Source organism: Trichoderma gamsii (assembly GCF_001481775.2).
Source record: "Trichoderma gamsii strain T6085 chromosome Unknown Scaffold_2.2, whole genome shotgun sequence".
Classification (NCBI taxonomy): Eukaryota; Fungi; Ascomycota; class Sordariomycetes; order Hypocreales; family Hypocreaceae; genus Trichoderma; species Trichoderma gamsii.
Window position 1 is genome coordinate 98,105 of NW_020171339.1, and position 22,450 is coordinate 120,554.

Here is a 22,450-nt window from a genome sequence, read left to right on the forward strand (position 1 = left end):
ATACCAAGATGAATGACGCAGAGACCCCTGCTGGTGATGAGGACAAGAAGAAGCGAAAGAAGCACGATGGTGAGACTGCTGAGGAGAAGGCTGAGCGGAAACGACGGAAGGCCGAGAAGAAGGCTGCCAAGGCAGCGAAGAAGGGCGGCAAAGACGATGAGGACAGTGATTAAAAGTAAAAAGAGTGGGGAAATTAAGACTGAGGATTCTTTTTCAACGTGAAGTGTCCTGGCGTGGGAGTCTTTTGTCGATATGGAAATGGTCGTGCCTTGTACCTTTCTCTTTTTTCTAGTTACCCACCAGTGGCTCTTTGGTAATCGGCGTTTATAGGTATCAATTCAAACATGATTATTCTTACTAAACAAGATGTGTGTGTTGACCTGTGCTGAGCTGAGCTGTGTTGCGTTGCAAAGCGCTTGGGGTGATGCCGCAATGGGGAGTTTGTCCGCTGCGTGGCTCAAGTAGAGCTTGCTCTGGGTTGAAAGCAGGTTCGTCTTTCAGCGCGTGTATGTAGCGCTTCCAGGCGGAAAACAGACGATTGTTGATTGCATCACACCACCGATCGAGCGGTAAGCAATATATAAGCGGCAAATTTACTGGATCCAACAGTCTTGCTCCCCGGCTATTTGCTTGTAGCTTGGGATAGAGCGACTTTTGAGCCGCTCAAGGCGCTTGTGTCTTAATTTGCGGTGGAGCATTATTCTAGAGAACAGATAAACTCGCAACTAGAAAATGATAGTGCAGTAGATAGTCATTATGTGATCTATCCGTACTGATCGACCAGTTAGCAAATCGTAACAGATTCAATCGCATCTCTGTGCCTGGCAGTAGCATCAAAACACTGGCCGAATGGGAAGCCTCCGTTGGGTTGGGCGTCTCACGTGCAGCTGCTAAGCGCCGAACACTTCCCGGGTCCATCACACACCTTGAAACCTGCATCTGCATCTCCCGCTTTCTTGGTTCGTGCCGCTCGCTGCGATTCGCTACGCGCGCACATGCTAGAGAAGTACTAGTTTGCTCGAGACTCTGCGTCTGCCGCCTCTCATTGGGCCGGAGCGACGACGAGGAACGCCTGTTTGGTGGCAATCTTGGCCGCAGGCACGAGTGAAGCTTCCCGATGCGATGATGGGATGAACGATGAACAGGGATGCAAGGGGCTGGGGCAGCGATGATTGCCGGGCAAGGGAGACAAGCAAACTTGCACAGTTAGTGCTATGGCGACAGATGGTGCCCAAGCGCCAAGCAAGAGACGGAGAGAGCTTACGGACGGAGATGGATGCGTGTGATGGAGCAGCTGAGGCGGAAGCGAGGGTGTTTGGGTGCATAGCCATGGGCGGCAAGCCACCGTCTCTACCGTCATGCTATGCTGCCAGAGTATCTTTGCCGCCGTCACGATAGTCTCGTCACCGGCGCCTTGGGGTTCAGGAAGCTTTCAACCGCCGTGGACCAGGATATTATGAGCGGTGTCTGCCCCCTTCATCTTGGCTTTGAGTGTGATTGTTTCAACCTTTCCTTTATTCTCTCGTTATATACTCTCGTTACAGCCTTGATTTGCAGATACCTCTGCCATCATCTTTGTTCTCATTGCTGTCTCTCCTATTTGTGTTGCGGCTGACGGCTTCATCTACCCGTGTGGATACTATTAATACTTGAAAAGGGCGACATTGTCTTACCTTTCAATTTACCGTTGAGAGGCAATTGCAATTGTGTATCCATCTAAAATAAAGGAGTCTTGACAGATTTTTTTTTTTAAATCCATTCGCTACTTTTCTGCTGGATCACTCTCTCGATAGCATTTACTCTCTTGCAACACGCACTCGACTCTTTCTTTGCCAGCATCCAGTCCGAGTCCTATCATTCATTTTCCAACATACCGGCGCTCTTTATATCGGACACGATGGGTTACATATCGATTCGTCGTGGAGCCATTTCTCTATTCATCGCTGCTCCGTCGTTGACGCAAGCCCTGCAAGTCTCGCCAAATTCACCATGCACAAGCGTCTGCACCGATTCCAACATCTCACAATCGGACCCAACCTTCTTCGATGAGCAGTGGAAAGATATCGTCTGCACCGACACAGCCTTGGATAGTACGCCACAGGGGAAAAAGCTGGAGAGCTGCTTCACGTGCCTACAGAATAGCACTTACACCCATGGCAGCGAGAGTGATCAGGATTGGTTCCTCTGTTAGTTCCCAACTTCTACAACTCCTGTCTAATAGCCGTGACTTACATGTAATATAGACAACCTACGGTACTCTGCCAGCTACTGCATATTTGGCTATCCCAACAGCACTGGCTTTGACTCGGGCCCTTGCACGACGACCGTTGGGTGCGGGAGCCTCTCTGATGCCCTCGAGCTAAGCATTAAGAATCCGACGAGCTTGACCCCTTATGATTACTGCGATGTCAATGGGGGCGCCATCACCAGCAATCAAGTTCAGGGATGCCTGCAGTGTATCCAGGCGGATGGAGAGCACGATTACATGTCCAACTGTACGTGGTATAAAGTCTATCTCTCTTCTATACGTTGCTAACGCATGCTCTTAGTCCTTCTTGCCTTACAAGGGGCCTGCCAGGTGAAGCCTGCGTCAGACTCCGTCTTAGTGCTGAACAAGCCACTCTTTGGCAATGATACCGTCCAAGTTGTTACTTCATCTCCATCTTCTGGCGACCAAGGGCCTGCAATCTCCACTCCGACAATCGTGGGCATCGTCGTTGGCGGTGTTGTTCTATTGGCCTTGATTGCAGCCTTCACGTTTGTTTGCATTCGCAAACGCAAGAATCGTGCCAAAGAGCAAGACCGCGCCTCCGGCTATTCTTTCCGCTGCCAGACCAGAGTGACTCCCGTCACCCCCAGATTTCCAGAAAGTGCTCAGCCCGATGATAACTTTCAAGGCAACGAGAAGGCACATGTCATGGTTACCAATGGTATTCCCATCGGCGCAAATACGTATCCTCAGGCCCAATATCCCTGGAATAGCCAGAGCTCGTTAAACGTCACTACTAGCCGACAGGATAGTGCGATAATGCGGCCCAGCGTCATCACTAGCCTGCCACCACCTCCTTCGGCGCACATCTCTCCTCGGCTTGGCTCGCCGGATGACTACTCGACTCCTGCTTCTGCTGTTTCCACTCGGTCAAGTGCTCCTCTACTTGCCACTCCGCAGCGGGGGTACTCTCCTTCGCCTCACTTGGCCCAGTCTAGCTGGTCGCTAAGCCCAAGGCCAAACCGAGTCGACAAGAGGTGGGAAGACGAAAACCAAGGATTTGGTAATGCCCTTGGGCTTGTTAGCAAGAAGAAGAACCAGACGAACGCGGCAAGCCCTGTCCAGAGTGAGGTTATTCAGACATCTTTCCCGCCACCTCCTACGAGGTAACATCGGGAGCTGTTGAACGGTCATATTATTTAGCGATATCTATCAAAGCTTGTTTTGGACTGCTTTTCTTTTCTTTTTTCTTTTTTTCTTTTTTTTTTTTGTACAATACGTCTAATGGGAAGGGAATCGGCGGTGCATGTATGGGAGGGTTTGGGTCTGTATTAGTGATATCCACAATGAATTATGAAAAGAATGTTTCAAGGTCACTATCATTCAATCGCAATGTCTTCATCGTGAATAGCCAAGCAATCATTTTGCTTTGAAAATTCAATATATATATAAACGCTGAATCACAAAATCTGCTAGCAGATCAATCCATGCCATGTCATGCCCTTATCTTTCCGACCCTCTTACCTGCAATGCTGTAAACAATTCCAAAAAGATCAGGATGAAAAAGAAAACACGCTTGCCATATATCCCTACTACCCTAGCCGAGACGAGTATAAAGCAAAAGTATGAAATCGGCTCCTTCGCACTAATGTGCATAAACAAAAATAGGGGGGCATCTTACTATACATATCCTAAGGGAAAAGGGCACAGAAATGCAAAACGACTATATGAAGCTTCACCGAGGCAGTGATGTTGATCTCAGCCAAACTCAACTGCAACAGTAGAAACAAGAGAAGAGTTCCAAGCTCCTCATATGACAGATCCAAATTTGTGGACATCAGTCTGACAAACTGCCGATGATGTGTTTCGCATACACACACACACACGCTTCTCTCCTCTCTCTTTCACACACAGGAAAAAGAGAGATCAATGTCCAAAAAAAAAGGGGGTAAAAGAAAGAACTTGAGCAAGATTGAAAAAAAAACTTGCAAAGCTCAAAATGAGAAACCGAAAGTCGCTTGTTTTCTTTTGATAGGGAAAGCTGAAATGAAAAAGATGCCTTTATTACCATAATTGGAAAGAAAAATGTTTGTTTCAAAACTTTGTGATGAATTTGTGCCTCCAAACAATAACCCCAAAACAAATCTGTGATTGCCCTCTTGTTCTTAATCTCAAAGTCGGAAGGAATTTTTTTTTCTTCTGTTTTTCCTTTCATATACCGCTTTCGTCCATTGGCGTTCCTCCTCTGCTCATTATCTCACTTTGTAACCTCCCGTTTTGTGATTTGAACCACGTCGTGCCCTCCTCCATCTCTTGGCGCATTGCTCTAAGTTCTTGTAATAGAATATCAGCGTCACTTATGACGCTTTTGTGCGGGTCTGCATCCACCATGCCCTCTTTGGCTATCTCGTCGTCAATCTCCATAGATCGTTTTCTTTTATGGTGCATAGTAAGCGCGTTATCCGAGAAGTTGCGATCACCGAGAGACTTGAACGCCAGAGGACTTTGCGGCCGCACAGACGCCGCGCTGGTGATTGATGCTCGTCGGATTAACGAACTTGCCCTGCTGCTGGTATCCTTCTTGAAACCGCGACGAATTTCATCCGCCATGGACTCTGGCAAAGCAGTCCCGTCAGGCATCTGCACGATACCCATGGCCTTCAACCGCCAGCGCTCAGATACTTTGCTGGTCCGTGATTTCTCTGGCGGAGAGCTATCGCCTGATATAGAAGGCAGGGCACGTTGAAATCGACCCGGCCTTTCTCCCATAAGCTTCTCGCGCAAAGCTCGTGTTTTTGAACCGCCTTCGATGCTCATCGCGGACCCAGCAACTGACCCAGAACGAGACCGCATCCCTTGGCTCCCATTCATTGATGGAGTAGGCGATAGCCGTCTATATTCGTTGCGGAATATTGCTGAAACGGCTCTTCGTTCGTTTGTGACGCCAGATAAGACACCGGATGCGAGGAGGGCTTCTTCTGCCTTCCTCTTGTTTCGTTGGTTATTCCGTATTACAGCTGCTAGCTCATCTGGGCGATTAAGAGCGGCCAACTCGGCTTTTTGAGTAGCGATTCGTTGGGCAGTTTCCTGCTCTTCTCTGATCTGCGCCGCTCTTTGAGCTTCGCGAAATGCTCGGAACTGCTCGCGTCCGCTTCGGCGAAGCTGCCTTAGACGTTTCTCGCGGGCATTTTTCTTCCACCGGTAAAAGTATTTCAAGGAAAGATTATATACCCGGAATCTCTTAGCTTCCGCATTATCCCGCTCCTCTTTTTCTCTTCGTAACCTTTCTTCCTCATCTTTTTGGAACTTGTTGAAGACTTTCTGGACTATACTTTCCACCATGAAAGTCTCGAACTCATTCATTAGCCCTTTATCTCCATTCACAAACCACTTCGTCAAGTCGCCTAGCGGATCTCGTTGAGGGCTCGCGGGTGCCGGGGTGGGGGCAGGGGGTAGAGTAGGCTTAGAGAATAAAGCCGGAGGCGTTGAAGTAGGGGTAGTGCTGAGAGCACTGTCTCCGAAGTGACTAGTCGTCCGGGATTTGAACTCCGGGAAGCCGGCTGAAGATGGCTGCGAAGTGTTTGGCTGTAACTGGACGGATGGCTCAACAGCCTGCTTGTTCTCTGATCCTAACAAAGAATCAGGAAATGGTGAGCTCAACACCCCTCCTGCGGCCACTTGAGTGCCAAGAAAATTTGGTGGTGAAATGCTTGAGCTTCCACTTGTCTGGGGAAACGACAGTGGCGTAGAGTTGCTTATGAACTTGGGCGGCTCTTGCGCAGTTAATGAAGGCTTTGCGTTTGTACCGGAGGGTAATATGCTACTGCTGCTTGTCCCTGTTGAAGTAGAGAAGGCCGGGAATCCCGGTATACCTGTAGATATCACCGGTTTGTTCGTACTTGACGGAGCAAGCGCCGGCGTTGGAGAATCAAATACACTGGGCTTTGGTTGGCTTGAAGATCCCTGTGCAACATCTGTAGCTGTAGGAAACATGGGTAACTTGCTTCCTTCTGATGACTGAACGTTGGAAGCAAAGGGCTCTGACAAGGCGGGCTTTGACTCCCCAAGCGAACCAAATGATATCTTTGGCGTAGCGGTAATTCCATTCGGAGCCGTAGGTGAAGAGGATGAGAAGAAGCCAGATGACTGAGTTTGCGGTTGAGGTGATATTGTATTCTGAGAGTCCTGAGAACTCGTAGAAGGCGCTGTTGTACCTTGTGAAAATGGATTCACAGCCGTATTTCCTCCAAATGGCGGTGGGGGTGGTGGTGCCGCAGGTATCTCAAACGCATTGCTTGTCGTAATAGCGGGTGCAAAAGGATTAGTCGTCGCAGGTGTATTAGTAGTAGAGAAGGGAGGTGGAACAGAGCTCGAAGCCGAAGGGTTGCCAAATGGTGTCGACATCGATGAAAAGGGGCTTGCAAAAGGAGCAGGTTTTTGCCCTCCAGGTGCGCCGAATACACTGGGAGTTTGTTCTGAAGCTAGACCGGAATTAGTGAATTGAAATGGTTAAACAAAGATGTGCAAAGGCTGCTGGTGCTGGTGTATCGGGCAAGGAAAGAAGTCTCTACCTTGAGATGCGGTGGCCAAGTTGGTGCCAGGACCACATGCAATCTGGTTGAAGGCAGGGAAAGCCGTTGAAGGTTGCGTTACCGTCGTTTGGGGCTGGGTCGGTGCTGAATCTTGTACAAAAAGAGATCCTTCATTTTGTAAGAAGCCGCCAGGTCCTAACTGTGAAGATGCAGTTGAATCCTCGCGGATTGTTGTGTGGATAACATCCGGTAGTGGTCGACTTCCTCTCTTCTTTTCCACGAGATTTTGCGAGAATTGATGGGTTAGTCGGGGGTGTAATAGCGGTTCTCTATTAGTCAATACCAGACGCTGTTGCGCAACATCCATAGGGGCCTGAGGATCTGGAACCACGTCGATGCCATGGAGTTTCGCAAACTCAATAGCTTGTTCAACCGTGTCGAATCGTAGAAACTTGTTCAAAGAGGCAGCTGTCAAGTCATTTGATGGATCCTTGGGCCTGGCCAATGCTCGCTTTACGGCACGCAGAATCGATCGGCGAAGTTGGGGGAAATGGCACTCGGCAAAACAAGCCATAGTATATGATACACTAGGATCCTCCACGATTCGGAAAAATGAATGAAAAGCGTTGCTTGCAGCCAAGGATGGGGCTGCTCTTAATGGGCCGTGAAAGTCGTCAGTATTTTGTAAAGCCTCAACAAGTGATACTGCGGTCCTAATGTCATCTGAATCTCTCCAGAATTGCGGCTTCCACTGTCGCTGCAGCATCTCGATGGTATTTGAGTCGTGAGCATGGAAGAGGAGATAAAATGCGCGAAATTCGGCCTCGTTTTCGCACGTAATTCCCTGAGCATTGCAATCGTCGTAGAGATCCCGGAGTGAAAGTAAAGCTTTGCCGAGCTGCTCGAGTTCCTGTTGTTCCACAAAGTCTTCACCAGCTTTTCCTGGCTGTGACAACAGATGGAGGGCTGTGACGTGGAATCTAGCAATATTCTCCAGCACATAGGTTTGGGTTTTCAAGTCGTCGGCTGTGGGCGATGAGAAGAAGGTGAAATCTCGTCGAATAGCTCGTGTTCGGTCCCATAAAAAGCCGTGCAACGTCGGTAAGTTCTCGTCGTCTTGAAGCAAGTCGTCGATCAGGTAATCCATTGTTCGTCGCAGGGCTGCGAAAGAGCGAACATCCATAGGAAGAGGAGCTTCCTGTCCGGCGGCTGAACGCGCCAGCTTCTTCACCATCCTACTTGTCTTTGCAAATCCTGTCCTTGTATCTTTTTCATGCTGGGGGACGTCGGCCTCGGTGATTCGTGTGATCTTTTCATATTCAGGGCACATATCTTCACAGATTCCTCGGAAATCGATAGCATTCTGGAGCGTTTTTCTTTTATCGGGATCGTCGATCAGGGCGGCTTTCGTTAGAGACGCGCGCACTTTCTGGCGATACTCCTCGTACTTGTCCCTAAACTTGGCCATCTCGGCCTTGTTTGCGGGGTCCCCTGGCTGGGACGGCCAAGACGGAGGGCTGATGCCATCTTTTCGGAGTCGATCGTATACTTTCTTGGCGAACGGGTCGGCGGTGCGCATTGATGTAGCCTCGGGTGTTTCGTCGACAGAGCTTGCACTAGAAGACGAACTTGGACGTGACGTGTTGTCTTCCTCAGCACTCGTGGTAGGCTGCGCACGGTTGCCGCGATGGTTTGTTTTCGGCGGCCGCAGCCCCTTTGCATCACTGCGCGGCTTCTTGGTGTTCTTGAAATCGGCCGCCTTCTTGTCTGCGTTTTCGCCCCGTTTCTTCCATTGCTTTCCGCTGTCGCTCAGGCTCCCATCTTTGCCTTTAAACGGGTTGCTGTGCTTCGACTTCCTCTCAGTATCGCTATCCGTGGCAAATCCAGGCTTTCGTTTATTGTTCTTCAATGCATTAGAGCCGCCTGCACCATCAGGGCCAAATGATGCTCCTTCGCCGGCCTGCCGAGGAGCGAAAGGATTGAAAGCCTGCGACGAGCCTTGCGTCTTCTGGCCGAATGGGGAAAACATTTGGCTCGATGATGCAACGGACGTCGCATTCATCTACGTGATGATTTGCGCATGGAGGAGAGGGTTTTGTTGAGAGTCGCTTTACTGAAGGTATAGTGAGAAGTGCCGTGGCGCAGGATATTTGGCTGATGCGCGGTGCCAAAGCTGGCCGGGTACCTTGATTGAGCTTCGCGGTAAATTGAAGGTGAGCGTCACGTGATGCGAGTTGCCCAACAGCAGCTTTATTGTGCATTTGCTTCAAGACAATAGGCAAAGTATCTGAATAGCAGCTGCTTTTTGTTTGGACATCGGAAATATTTGTGAAGCAGAAGAGAAATTTGATTTTGCGGTCATAAAAATATAAACTATTGAATTCGCTAGCCCTAGATTTTATCATCTTTGATTGCGCCGTCCTCTTGCCCATCTACTGTAACCCATTCTCTCAAAGCTACCTATCATGATTTAACGCGGCCCCGAATACGTGGAGGCCCCAATTCTCGTCTAATCTCTTCGAGCTGCTCTAATCCTGTCTGCGGTCTTGTCTTCTTTGACGTTCGCTTTCCGGGCCTTGTGTAGGAGCCCAGGAAATCATCAAGGATGCCATCGAAATCTGATCGCATGGGGCCTGTCACGCTAGAAGCTGTCGAAACTTCTGATACGGAACCCATGTCGTCAAACTCTTCATGGTAGCGCTCCTCCAGCTTCTCGAACCTCTCGTCCAGGATTGAAAGCTGCTCTGTCCGCACGAGTGATGAAGATGTCATGGAGTAGGCTGAGGGATTCGTCATAGCACCCTTTCTCCTCTTGGTTCTGCCTCCATTGGTAGTCGTCGTCCACATGGATTCGACTCCAGATCGTGACGGAGCTATTGGCCCACGGGGGCCCTTTTGGTCTTTCTTGAACTGTTTGAAGTCCTCCATCCAATCATTTCCAGGGCCTTCCTCTGGTTGCTCTGGCTGTACCTTTACAAGTTCAGGTACTTGGTCTTTGTATTCCTTGGAAGGCTTTGCCGTAGCATCTGACTCCCACCCATCGTCATCCTCCTCATCAAAAACCCCGAAATCGTCATCAAGAAGCTCCTTTCCGTCCTTTGACAGCTGGTTGAACACTTCTTCATCGTCATCTACATACGCATCATCCTCCAGGGCTTCCAGAACTTCTCGTAGTCGGGGATCCATATCAGGGTTGAATCCAGCGATGACATCGGGTACATTTTGCTGGGCCTGGTAGGTTAATCTCGTAAGATTCTTGGAAGGTAGAATCTCTTCGTCCAAAAGGTCGTCAGACTTTTGCTCCAGGTCCATTTTCCGCAGAGCGTCTTCCAGTGACTGTTTCTGCTTGCCCTTGCCCTTGTTTCCGGTGGCATCCGACTCCACAAACACAACGTTTCCGCCACCACTGTTGAGATCTCGCAAGTGCTGCATGTAGTCGTACTCGGAGTCGTCGTAGTAAACGCCATAGTTTGCGGCTTCACCTTCGTTGGCACGGATATGCTCCGCATCTGATCCCAGCTCAGAGGCCAAGTCATCCAAATGCTTCACTTTCGATCCAGGCTTGGACTGAACTGGGTTCAGCACCATGGATGGCGCATTCTCGTCGTGAATGAGCGGATCATTCTGTGGGCGGTGGACGAGCGTAAAGTGCTGCGCCGTCTTCTTGTCGCTAAAAAAAAATTGTCAGCGGCGCTCATAAAGATACAAGGCAGCAGGGCGACCATACATCCACTTTCCCTTGGGCATTTTGGCGATTTTGCGATTGCGATGAATCAGATGAGCATGGACAGTAACTTTTCCTCGACAGCGCTCAAGAAATTTCTTGGTAGCGCCGGTACAGTTTCCTTTTTGATAGTACTGTGTGTCTTCGTGTGCATATTGAGACAAATACAGTGCGAAGAACTTTTCACATGGCTATCTAAAAATTTTGCCCCTCCAATTATGATGTATTATTCAGCCCCAGTCCTGGACATGCGACCTTCCACAATAAATATTTATTCTTTCCGCCCAGCGATCCGAGAACATCTTGGTCAGCCAGACGGGACGTCTAAATCTCACGATATTCTACATATTTCCAGAATCTGACTTGACCGAAGACAAGTCGCCAAAATGGTGTTGGCAAAGTCGAAGAAGAATGAGGGGCTGGGCAATACGTTGATGAACGATCGCTTCGGCAAGGGCAAAGGCTCCGATAACAGAAAGACGTCGTCTCTTATGCGAACGAACCACACAACTGGCGAACAGTATCTCATCAACGACAAGAAAGATGCGGCCTGGGTCAAGATGCGCTCCGTTACGGAGCAAGGCGCTCTCGACGAATTCTTGGCAACCGCCGAGCTCGCCGGTACCGATTTCACGGCCGAAAAGGTCAACAATGTCAAGATCATCCACACTGATCAGAAGAACCCGTATCTGCTGTCTTCTACTGAAGAGAGAGCTGTTCTTGGAAAGCACCGGGAGCACAGGAACCGACTGACGGTGCCGCGAAGACCTCACTGGGATGCAAAGACTACTCGAGAACAGCTCGATATCCGCGAAAGAGAAGCTCTTGTTCAGTGGCGAAGAGGCTTGGCCGAGCTACAAGAGAACAACGACCTGCTCATGACACCTTTTGAGCGGAATATCGAAGTCTGGAGACAACTGTGGAGAGTCATTGAAAGATCAGATATCATCGTACAGATCGTTGATGCGCGAAACCCTCTGCTTTTCCGATCCGAAGATTTGGAAAACTACGTCAAGGCCGTCGATGCCAAGAAGGAGAACCTGCTTCTGATTAACAAGGCTGATATGATGTCCGCGAAGCAGCGCAAGGCTTGGGGTAAATACCTGAGAGAAGCGGGCATTGCCTACAAGTTCTTCTCTGCGCAGCTTGCAAAGGAGTTGAACGAGGCGAGAGAGGACGAGGAGTACAGCTCAGACGAGGAGCCAGCTGTCTCCTCAAGGCAGGCTGAGAAGTCCAAGGCTGAGAGCGAAGATGAAAGTGAAGGAGATGCCGCAGAAGAACAAGGAGAGAGCTCAGGAAACCAAGCGGACGAGGACGAAGATACCCAGATTCTGACAGTTGAGGAGCTTGAAGAAATTTTCCTAAGATATGCTCCATCTGATAGAGGTAAGTCTATACAAAGAAACTGGTAAAACATAATAACTGGGATGCTAATTTATGGACAGATGCGGACAGCAAACTCCAAGTTGGTCTAGTCGGCTACCCCAACGTAGGTAAATCTTCAACCATCAACGCCCTGATTGGAGCCAAGAAGGTCTCCGTCTCTTCAACACCAGGAAAGACGAAACACTTTCAGACCATCCACCTCAGTGAGCGAGTCGTCCTGTGCGATTGCCCTGGCCTCGTCTTCCCCAACTTTGCCACCACAAAAGCCGATCTTGTCACCCAGGGCGTGCTGCCCATTGACCAGATGCGCGAGCACACGGGTCCCGTGGGCTTGGTCGCTCAGAGGATCCCCAAGCCGTTCCTTGAGGCCATCTACGGTATCAAGATTCACACAAGGCCAATCGAGGAGGGAGGCACTGGTGTTCCGACAGGCGAGGAGCTGCTTCGCGCATACGCCATTGCTCGTGGCTTCCAGACGCAGGGTCTTGGTCAGCCAGACGAGGCGCGAGCATCCAGATACATCCTGAAAGACTACGTCAACGGAAAGCTCCTCTTCGTCCACCCTCCCCCTGGCATTGAGGATGGAAACGAGTTCAACGAGGAGCTCTATGACGAGGCGCATCTGCCCGAACGCCGTCGTGGTGCCTTTATAGCCGCCACAGAGGCCCTCACCATAGGAGGCGACGAAGACAGCCTCGCCTCAGAGTTTGTCGGCCTCCCACAGGGCCCCAAATCGAAGAACTTGGACAAGAACTTCTTCACGCCAAAGAATGTCCGAGGGCATGTGAATATGCCGTTCAACTACAAATACTCAGAACAAGGCAGCGTCGCGGGCGGCGCAAAGGGGCTCAGTGGCCGCAAGGCCCGAACGGTAGTTGCCCTGGAGAACGGGTTGGATCCAAAGGAGGCGCAGGTGGGATCGAGCAAGAAGCATTTCAAGGGAGGTCAGCGAGATGGTAAGCACAGGAAGACAAGGAGAACGGCGCCGAAGATGGAAGACTAGACACAAAGGAAGGAACGAATTTTTTTTTTTCTCTCTCTGAATGAAATTAGTAAAAGACTTTATGTATCGTCATTTTCATCCATCAGCTGGGTGACTTTTCTTCATGCATTTCATAGGTAAATACGCCGTAGGGATGGCTGGCGCCTAATACACATGATTTATCTTGAACACCATGGAAACTGCAGTTTAAACAAGAACAAGAAAAAGTAACAAGTTTGAATATATAACCCACAATGTGACCAAGAAATATCCACAATTGCTCATCCCAGAACAAAAATGAAAAAAAAAGGAAATGCCCCAGCAGTTCTCCTTCCCTTTTTCCCTCCTCTCATCTGTCTTATGCTATTAACAGTCGTCTAATTTTTACGCTTCCAGACTACCACCTTATTTCTTCTCCTGAGATTTGGGCTTTTTCAAAGACTTTGGATCCAGACCTCTCCTCCTCATGGCGTTCTTCTTGGCCTTCTCCATGTATTTGACATCCTCATCCTCGTCGAATGCACTAAAGTCAGATTTCTCAGTGCCAGTGTTGCCAGTGCCCTTGCTCTTCTTCTTGGTAGACTTGTCTTCCACCTCGGTATCCTCATCGGTTGTGATGGGTGTCTTGTCAATGACCTCCTCATCGCCAGAAGCAGCGGCGTTGCCGTTCTTCTTGCCAGCAGCACCAATGGCATTGGGCGCCGTGGGGCCAATCTTTTGGAATTTGGCGACGTAGAAACCGTCAATGTTGTGGGCATGAGGGTAGAATCGGCGAGTGAGCTTGAGGCTGGGGTGGAACTTCTTGCCCATGTAGCTGGTGAAGCCCTCCTTACCAAATGGAATGCCGGCGTCGACCAGTTTTACGTTGGGACGACGGGACAGGGCGTAGGCAACGACACTCTCGCTGATAGGAGGATAAAGGTTAGAAATTTGTTTGAATCATTGGAGCGATGTAGGATAAAAGGGACTTACTTTTCCTCAACAGTGACACTGCATGTAGAGTAGACAAGGAAACCACCAGTCTCGCTGGCATGATTGACTGAATCAATAGCAGATAATAACAGCTGCTTTTGCATGTGAGGCAGTGAGATGAAATCCTTTTCATCCTTGTTGGTCTTTACGCTAGGATCTTTTGAGATAACACCAGTACCAGAGCACGGGGCGTCGAGAAGTACTCTGATAAACCTGTTAGACTCTTGTGTGCAACTTCAATTAATGCGTGGACATAGCCTACCTGTCGAATCCTCCCATGACTCGGGGGAACTCACGACCATCGTAGCTGCAGACGATGACGTTGCGGACTCCCAAACGAGCAACGTTACCAATCAAACCCTTGGCACGCTCCTTGTTGGGATCGTTGGCGAAGACGATACCAGTGTTCTAGAGCAAAGATTAATACAAACAACTCTTTGAAACGGATCACGAGTCGTGGGTAAAAGACTTACATTCATCATGGCCGAACAGTAAGTAGTCTTTCCACCAGGGGCAGAGGCCATATCAAGAACTCGCTCATTTCTATAACACGCATTCATTAGTATAAGCAAACACACGACGAAGAATAAGCATCATTTATACTCACGGTTGCGGTGAAAGCGCCATGACAGGCAAGAAAGACGCAGCCGCCTGGATAATGTAATGACCAGCAAGATACTCAGGCGTAGCACCCAGGGGCACATTGGCCTCGAAAATCTGCAGGCCAACCTTGCTCCACTTGCCCACGGGCTCGAGCGTGACGCCACGGTTGATCAGCGCCTGGGCGAGGTCTCTTCGGTGCGTTCGCAGGGTGTTTGTTCGGATGACGACGGGACGGGGCATCTCGTTGGCCTCGAAGAAGGCAAAGGCTTCGCGCGGGGTGAAGAGGTTGAAGAGCTTCTCGGCCAGGTAAGGGCTGTAGCCGTAGTACTATAGATTCATCGCCATTGTTAGCGCCTTGAGCCAACCAAAAAGTAAAACTTGAGAGGAGTAAGTGGTGCGGGATGACTTACAGCGCAGATATCCTTCAGCAGCTGAGCAGTATACTCTGCTCTAGATCTTCCATCCTCCGCCAAGTTGGCAAAGTCATCCAGCACCCGTATCGTATCCGTTATCCTCTGCCTCAGCAGCTGTAGATCTGGTGCCAGCAGAGACTTGCTCTTATCCGCCAACTCGTCATCCTCGTCATCCTCGTCGCCAAAGATCTTGGGCCCGTCAATGTTCGTCTGCATCGCAGACTCTTGCATCTCCGTCTCGGTAATGGCCTTGTCCTCGGCAAGCTTCTTGTCCAGTTTTCGCGACAGACCGGCAATGTTGGCGGCAGTGAGCTTCTCCTCGGCGTCTGATTCATCTTCGTCGTCGGAGAAGACGAATTTGCCCTTCTTGCCGCCATCTTCCTGGTCGTCCGAGTCAAACACTGAGTCGTCCTCCTCCGCATCGTCACTGTCTTTCTCCTCATCTGACCAGATGTTCTTCTTCTTTTCTCCTAAAGAAGCATCTTCATCCGATGAAGCATCGTCCTCCAACTGGTCTAGGTCAAACTCGTCGCCCATCTCTTCGTCTTCAGAATCCTTCTCCGGCTCTGGCAGCTTCTTGGCCTTTCCATTGCTCTTCTTCGCACTGGACTTCTTGGGCGCAGGCTCCGGTTTCTTCGCTGCGGCAGCGCCCTTGGCGGTCTTGCGCTTCTTGTTGCTCAGCGACGCTTTCTCGACCGGCGGCTCAACGGGCAATCCTGCCTTTCGCTTGAGGTTGGCAAAGTGCTCCTCGGACAGGGCTTCGGGCATGCCCTGCTTTCTCTTCATGCGACGTCCCTGACCCATTGTGGCGACCGAAATTTGCTTGCTCAAAGACTGTGGTTTCGATCCCAATGGGTGTTGGTTGAATGCGATGTACTGGCGCGGGTACCGTCTTAATTTTTCGAAGTCAATGGCTCCATATCGCAACTTTTTTTTCTGCCACTTTATCGATAAGCTACTAGCAGCGCCGCCAAAGCAGCCAAGTCCCTAGTCCACTAGGGCCCAGGTAGATGAGTAAGAAATGGGCTTACCCGGCAATTGTCTGATATGTTGCTTGCTCCATTTTCATAGAAGAAAATGAGTGACGATATTAAATTATGAATGGCAGTATTTTAAGTCGTCTCTAGGAATTGATCGATTCGTCAAACAGGCCAAAAACTTGCTGCTTGCGGGTCTGTATTTCATCCATATACATCTCCACCATACATAATCAAGTAGTACTAGTAGCTTGCAGCATAACACCGGATTAAAAGCTTACACTCGTACTTTCAACAATGATGGAGACAGACAAAGCATAGGGATCGGATAATGAAAAGTAATACGAAAATGATTTAATTCCACCAAAATGGTAAATCCGCTATGTGCTATCTGTATGTATATGGGGTATCCTCTGACAATTCCTTAAACTCGCTCCAGCAAGGACATTTCATGCAGACGTTTCTGTAACAAAAAACCTATGACATGCTATGCCCAACAATGCCCGCCCAAAACAAAAACGCCATGCATGGTCTTTTCAAGCATGCGAATAAAAAATAAAATGACCGGTTCCATCGTCTCCGTCTCCCTTCAACCGAGCCCATCCCCCTTCTTGTTTAGGGAGAAATAGATACCACGCCTTTCCGTGCACGAACGCATACGTCGTGTTTCCAAGGGGAAATATAACACATGAGAAATAAAACAAAAGACAAAAGAAAACAACCTAGGCTCTCCTAAACACGCGCTTGGTGCCTCCAGCCTTTCCGATATCGCCAAAGTTCTTCTCACCAGGCTTCTTCTTCTCGCTTGGCTTCTTCTCGCTTGGCTTCTTCTCGCTTGGCTTCTTATCGCTGCTGCTGGCCATGAGTACCTTCTCTTTTATGCTTTCAACCCAGGCCTTGCTCTCTTCGCTCATTTCAATCTTCTTAGCCCTTGGTCCTGCCAGACCCAAGAAGGAGCTTTCATCCTCTACCCAACTCTGTCGTGAGCTGGGCCTCGAGATCGCCGAGCCTTCAGACGGGGGTGTACCTTGCGCCGGCTGGCCCGGAGTTACTGGGGTCTTTGGTCGTAAGGAGCTGTTGACACTGCTCCTCCGTGACTTACGCGCCGTTGGCATAGGACTGGTAGCAGAGCGGTTGTCGGCAGAGGTAGGGGAGCGGCTGGGAGGGCTGGAGTGGGTGGAGTGGGCAGGTCCAGGAGTTCGAGTATTATCGCGAACCTCTACCTTGGTCCTATCTTGACCAGTCGATCGGCGGCCATGGTGCATAGCGTACTCCTTCAAGTATTCGGACAAGTCGGCCCATCCACCACCTACGCGGACCATGACTCGCTCTCCGTGTTCTCCAACGCAGCGGATGAATAGCTTAATGGGGGCCTCGTTGTCCGATCTAGAGAGATGATAAACCCTGATCGGATAATGACCCTTGGGGCGCGTCCTCTGTTTGACAGGAGACAGGATGAATGAAGGCGTGGCAGTTCGGGTTGACATGCCCGATGTGCTCCGCTTCATCGGCTCCCTGGAGGCCTTGTTCCTCAGCCGAGGGAGCTGGAGATCTGGCGGGTTGAGGTTGATGCCCGACGTTCCATTGGTAAGCTTGATTCTAGCTGGTATAGATTCAATAATCTGGGTGATTTGCAGGCGAAGTTGCTGCTCGCCCGCACTTTCTCGGCGAGTGGGCGGGGCGGGCACGTCGGGCAGATCGGGGGCATACGAATCTTCAAAGTCATCCAAGAATGAATCTTCATCGTACGCGGATCTGAAGAATGACTCGTCGTCTTCGGCAATTGGCGCAACCATGGGGCTGTCGAGGAGACCCATGCTTTCCCTAGCACGGCGTTCTACTTCTGGAGGCGAGCTTGGGGGGCTTTCGCCATGAGCATACAGTGCCTCACGGAGTCGATTCCTAGGACCGGCAGGAGATGCAGAGATTTCAGGCATATCGCTTGAAGCATCGTCGGCGTATATGGATGCGGGGGAGCCAAAGTTGGGTAGATCCAGCTCATCTTCTTCGCTGATGGCTGACATGTGGTCGTCAACCACTACAACATCTTCGGGAGAGGATCCAGACTCGGGAGTGGGATGATCCTCGGATGAGGACAATTCATCTTCTGCAATTGGGTCAAGATCACCGGTGGGCGGCAATAGTAATAACGGTGGTGAGAGTTTGTTGCTTCCCGAGCCGGCCCTCGTTGGAGATGGCGAAGGTTTTGTCTGGGCCAGCTTGGCCTCGGCCATCATTCGTTCGCAGGCAGTAACCCACTCTCCGAAGCCTTGCTCAACATCTTCCAAGCGGTTGAGCCAGGCATCCGGCAGCGTGTCTGGAGCACCCTCCAAGCAGTCTAGCATATAATCCAAAGTACGGCCGGGCTCGGCAACTTTGAGTGCGAGTGACTGCTTGCGGGTATCAAAGTCTTTGTCGGTCAAAGTGCGTGCAGGCAGGACAATGGCCTTTCTGCTGGGCTGCTCCATTTCCCAGTGGGACTGAGAAATGGCCTCCCAGTTTTCGCCAAGAAGAGCTTCCACTTCCTGGATGGCCTGCAAAAAGGGGTTGACATGTCGGAGGACAATGATGCGCATGTGCCACAGCTGCAGTTGGCGAGAGAGCTTTGCCAGGTTGGGCAGGGTTCGTATAACAATGGCGGTGATGAGGACGGAGATGTCTTCCATTTTATGATAGCTCGATAGGGCTGACAACATGGATTGACGGGGATCCATGTTCATTGGGGTACCCGGCCTTGACAGCGGCAGGATGTGGTCGCTTATGACGTGACCTTTGATCTCTTCCAGATCCAGTCTATCCATCGCCTGGTTGATCTGGTTGATTCTTGATTCGTATTTTTCCACCTCTTCAGCGAGGAGGCTTCCCATGTATTGCTTCTTGTCAGCCTCCTCTCCAGGGGCCGGGGCCTGGGCAAAAAGCTTCCTTTGCGTATTGTTGGGCTCCAGGAAGCCCTCGGACCCCCCATGCTTTGGCCAATTCCACTGGTTCAGCTCGTCGAGCCATTGCCAGATCTCGTGGGATGCCATGGCCGTTCGCATTGCGAAGTCCCGGTCGATGGCGGAAGCTTCTGCGAGGCATCCCCTTAAAACACCGTTGGGCGGTGTTAGTGCTTCGACAAGTTTCGCGGGCTCCAGATGAGTAAAAAATTCATCGGCAGGGCGCAGTCGAGCGGCCAGCAGCTGGCCGGGTGTGGGAGTCGAAAGCCGCTTGGGCTTGACGAGGACGGGCGAATCGTTCATGATTGCGCAGGTCGTCGTGGGGCGTCGCGGTTGGTTTTGGTTGTTCGCGCGTACAGGCTAGATGTAACGGCGATTCCACCGAGGCATGTTCTGCCTCGAGGCGTTAAGAAAGAGAAAAAGTATGATGTGTTTGTGTCCTTGATAGCTGAATATTTCGTCATGGACCGGGCGGAATTAAGACAGCGATGATTCGATTTTCGTTGGTGATGCCCATAGTCGACGGAGATCGGCGGTGATGGCACGGGTTTGCGGCTATGAAGTGACAGCCATGCGACCAAAGCTATAAGCCGTCAAGTAACAAAAAAAATTCAACAGGCAAGCGCAGGGAGGCCGTTCGCCTCTTTCACTTGCCTGGGTCTTCCCTTGCTTTCTGGGGAAAAAAGGAAGAAGAAGGGTTGACAAGCGAGACAGGGAGAAGGAGAAGGAAGAAGCAAGACACGCTGAAGAGATAAATGCAAAGCAAAGACGCGGCGAAGGCGAAGGCGACGGGCTGACTCCACGCTCTGGGGGAATCTCTCCAATGGTCAAGTGTCTGTTCCCACTTCCCCTGGTGTAGCTAAGCCGCGGAGTGTCGCGGAAGAGCAAGGAATGACGGGGTTGTCAGCCAGACTCCAGCGCACCGATGCTAAAAGCTGCACAGCTGCACGACTGCAGTAGATGCTAAAGGCAACAGGCCTGTAACGGCGTCCAGAGTGTTTCGGCTTGGCGGTTGGGCTCGCTGGATGGTGCCACCTCAGTGCTGCTGCTGCGCTGGCAAGGCCGCCGGATAAGCGGGCGGCGAATGAGCTGCTGGCGAACGACGTGGAGCTCGATGTACGGAGTATGCGTTTGCGACTTTATGCGTGCGTGGGATCCGATCCAGTCCAGGCTTGGTGTCTGTATGCAATGGGGCGCGCACGCGCAAGTAGGGAGGTTTGCCACAGGGGGGATGTATCTGGTTTGTTGGGATGGGGGCTGTTTTTTGGGCTTTTCTTTTTCTTGGGTGATTTGTTACATTAAAATCTTGTACAATCAACAAAAAGAGGCAATCGGAAACGACAGTCGCGAAGCAAAGCGGCCCAAGGCCTGATAGAAGGACGGGAGCGAATGACTGGGTGAAAACGCGCGCGCGAAGAGAGTGAGTGTGAGTGAGCGAGTGAGAATGAGACCAGGGCGCGGCTGGAGAGACTTTGAATCAAGGGGGCAAAGAATGACGGGCCTTGTCCACAGCAAGAGCAATTGGGGGACAGTAGAGGCAGAAATCACAGCTGAAAAGGGGAGCAAACCAAGCGAGTGACGAGCAAATGCGCAACAGAGCAAGCAAAATGGCGACGATGGACTTGTAGAGAGTAAGAAAGAGAAATGAGCGAGAGAAAGAGCGTGAACGAGAGAACCCCGAGCCTTCGCAGACGGTTGGCGCGCCGCGCGACAGGCAGCGGTAAAATGGGAACAAAGATTTGATCATGTCAGTCAAATCAACATTAGCAAGCAGCCCAGACCTCATTAAACCGGACTCTACGCTTCTATGAACTCCCGGGGCCAGCGGGAACCACAGCGGGCCACAGCGGCTTTGACGCCATTGCAGCTGCGCTGGAGGCCCTGCGGAGGCCCTGTAGATTGTCCGCTGTAAGTGCTCAAAGCACTGGGCCAACGCCGCCCCTCTCCGAAGGGTCAAGCCTCCCCCCGGCGCTGTTCGCTAACGCTTATTAGCGCCATGCTCTCCCATGGCAGCTTTCATTTGCCGCCCTCCCGCTTTGGCTCCTCATTTGACCAAAAAGGCGGACAATCTTATTCTCAACGGGCTAAGTTTAGTGTCGCTGAATCTCGTGCCTGGTACCTGGGCTAAGGTACTACTTCGGGTACGTACTCGTATTGCGGGTTTCAAGTCGCGGTGTGTTTTGAGTGAGAGAGAAAGTCAATATTTACTTGGAGCGGAGCAGAGATGATGCCGAAACAAACAAGGCAAAAATGGAGGGGGAAAGGAGAGATTGTAAGTCGCAATGCGCTATGCGCTGGTGCATCCAACACCGCTCATCCGTTCGTGATGATATACATGACGAGGTACCAAAAACCAGAATTTTTTTCCCTCTCTTCCTCCTTTTGTCTGCTCGACCAAAGTCGCGTCTCCACACCTCCCATCCAGACGGTACTGTCTAAGAATTCTCCAAGTTTCCAGCCCAACCGAGACATCATTAACTTTCTTTTCTGCCATCAGCCTCTTTCAATTTCTCTCTGCTTTCTCAAGGACCCCTCGTCCCCAGACGACCCTCACCGATAAGACAAGCGAAAAGAGGACGCCAGCATGTAGAGCCAAGTGTTGAGACAAAGAAAAGATTACCCCGGCCATGCCAGATTCTGCGCTTCCGCAGCCCCGTAATAGCGCGTTTCCCAGGGCCGACCAGCAAGCAAGCAAAACATGACACTCACCTCGCCCGTCCATTGTGAGGCGGCGTGGAGCCCAATCTGTCTTGGCCTCCCTTGCCTAGCCTGGCTACTCACCAGGCAGCTAGCAGTCTTTTCGGGCCTAGATTCACAGCAATCAGTTCAGACAGAGAGAGAGACAGAAGACGTCACATACTCGTACTCCGTACCTAAATGTACTCCTTACCTAGTACTCAGTACAAGCACATGCTCAATACGACTCAAGCACCATACAGTACCATAAGCACCTCCGACCGCCGCGCACGTGAATGCCCAGGATTCCTGCATGCGCCTTAAAATGCCGCCTGCATACACATAAAAGATACGTGTTACCACACGTACAAGAGTTGCAGGGCCAAGCGGCAAGGTACCGGCCATAATCATGACACGCATCGATTGGCCTTGGGCATGGACACGCTTACCGTTACCTTGCCTCACACACACATATGCGATGCCGACGCCACGCCATGCCATGCACGACAGCCTGTCCTGTCCACATCCCACCAGCTGGTCCGGGTGTGCCCCTGCGAGATAAACATGGCAAGGCCCGAAAAAAAAAAGCCTGAATTTCTCGGCGGATCAGCCCGCAATTCGCAAAAGTTAATGCGTCCGAGGTGACGGAATGGCTGCTGCATGAGTGCCCGGTAGATAGACTGGTAAGGATACACGTCTTGTCTGCTGCGCATCTGTGCATAATCGTGTAGGCCTACCTTGTCTGATTATTACTACTGTCAACCATGTTGTTGCCGCGCGTGACACGCTGCATACACGCGCTTACTAAGTCACTCTCGGCAAATCTGCATTGGACAAACAATCATCCTGTAACAGCGTCGCATTTATTCGTTCAATGCACATGAAACGCATGTGAAGATGTAAAACTACCGATAATTCTTGACACTGCTAAGCGCCCTCTGCCGCATGAAATCAAGATCCGTGTCTTTTTTTTCTCTAAAACCCCTGTCGACTCTTGAGTGCAGCAAGCTAGGCAGCGGCCCGCCTCCCGGACCTTTTTT

General features: G+C 50.8%; 6 protein-coding genes across 6 annotated transcripts; 2 read left to right on the forward strand and 4 right to left on the reverse strand.

Moving 5' to 3' along the window:
- Positions 1 to 1,897: 1,897 nt before the first annotated feature.
- Positions 1,898 to 3,379, forward strand: TGAM01_v200584 (LPXTG-domain-containing protein; the record flags this gene model as incomplete). Its single annotated transcript, XM_018808194.1, has 3 exons — positions 1,898 to 2,186; positions 2,244 to 2,495; positions 2,550 to 3,379. The coding sequence occupies 3 exons, from the start codon at positions 1,898 to 1,900 to the stop codon at positions 3,377 to 3,379; spliced, it is 1,371 nt and encodes a 456-aa protein (XP_018658594.1).
- A 1,041-nt stretch (positions 3,380 to 4,420) lies between these two features.
- Positions 4,421 to 8,803, reverse strand: TGAM01_v200585 (hypothetical protein; the record flags this gene model as incomplete). The annotated part of the gene is made up of 2 exons (XM_018808195.2): positions 4,421 to 6,690; positions 6,781 to 8,803. The coding sequence occupies 2 exons, from the start codon at positions 8,801 to 8,803 to the stop codon at positions 4,421 to 4,423; spliced, it is 4,293 nt and encodes a 1,430-aa protein (XP_018658595.2).
- A 401-nt stretch (positions 8,804 to 9,204) lies between these two features.
- On the reverse strand, positions 9,205 to 10,488 carry TGAM01_v200586 (hypothetical protein; the record flags this gene model as incomplete). The annotated part of the gene is made up of 2 exons (XM_018808196.1): positions 9,205 to 10,411; positions 10,469 to 10,488. 2 exons carry the CDS (start codon positions 10,486 to 10,488, stop codon positions 9,205 to 9,207), a joined length of 1,227 nt encoding a protein of 408 aa, XP_018658596.1.
- Positions 10,489 to 10,851: 363 nt separating this feature from the next.
- On the forward strand, positions 10,852 to 12,854 carry TGAM01_v200588 (hypothetical protein; the record flags this gene model as incomplete). Its single annotated transcript, XM_018808197.1, has 2 exons — positions 10,852 to 11,851; positions 11,911 to 12,854. 2 exons carry the CDS (start codon positions 10,852 to 10,854, stop codon positions 12,852 to 12,854), a joined length of 1,944 nt encoding a protein of 647 aa, XP_018658597.1.
- Positions 12,855 to 13,238: 384 nt separating this feature from the next.
- Positions 13,239 to 15,625, reverse strand: TGAM01_v200587 (nucleolar protein 2; the record flags this gene model as incomplete). The annotated part of the gene is made up of 6 exons (XM_018808198.1): positions 13,239 to 13,737; positions 13,806 to 14,018; positions 14,068 to 14,213; positions 14,279 to 14,348; positions 14,413 to 14,735; positions 14,819 to 15,625. 6 exons carry the CDS (start codon positions 15,623 to 15,625, stop codon positions 13,239 to 13,241), a joined length of 2,058 nt encoding a protein of 685 aa, XP_018658598.1.
- An 895-nt stretch (positions 15,626 to 16,520) lies between these two features.
- On the reverse strand, positions 16,521 to 19,037 carry TGAM01_v200589 (hypothetical protein; the record flags this gene model as incomplete). The annotated part of the gene is made up of 1 exon (XM_018808199.2): positions 16,521 to 19,037. The coding sequence occupies one exon, from the start codon at positions 19,035 to 19,037 to the stop codon at positions 16,521 to 16,523; it is 2,517 nt and encodes an 838-aa protein (XP_018658599.2).
- Between the last annotated feature and the right edge of the window lie 3,413 nt (positions 19,038 to 22,450).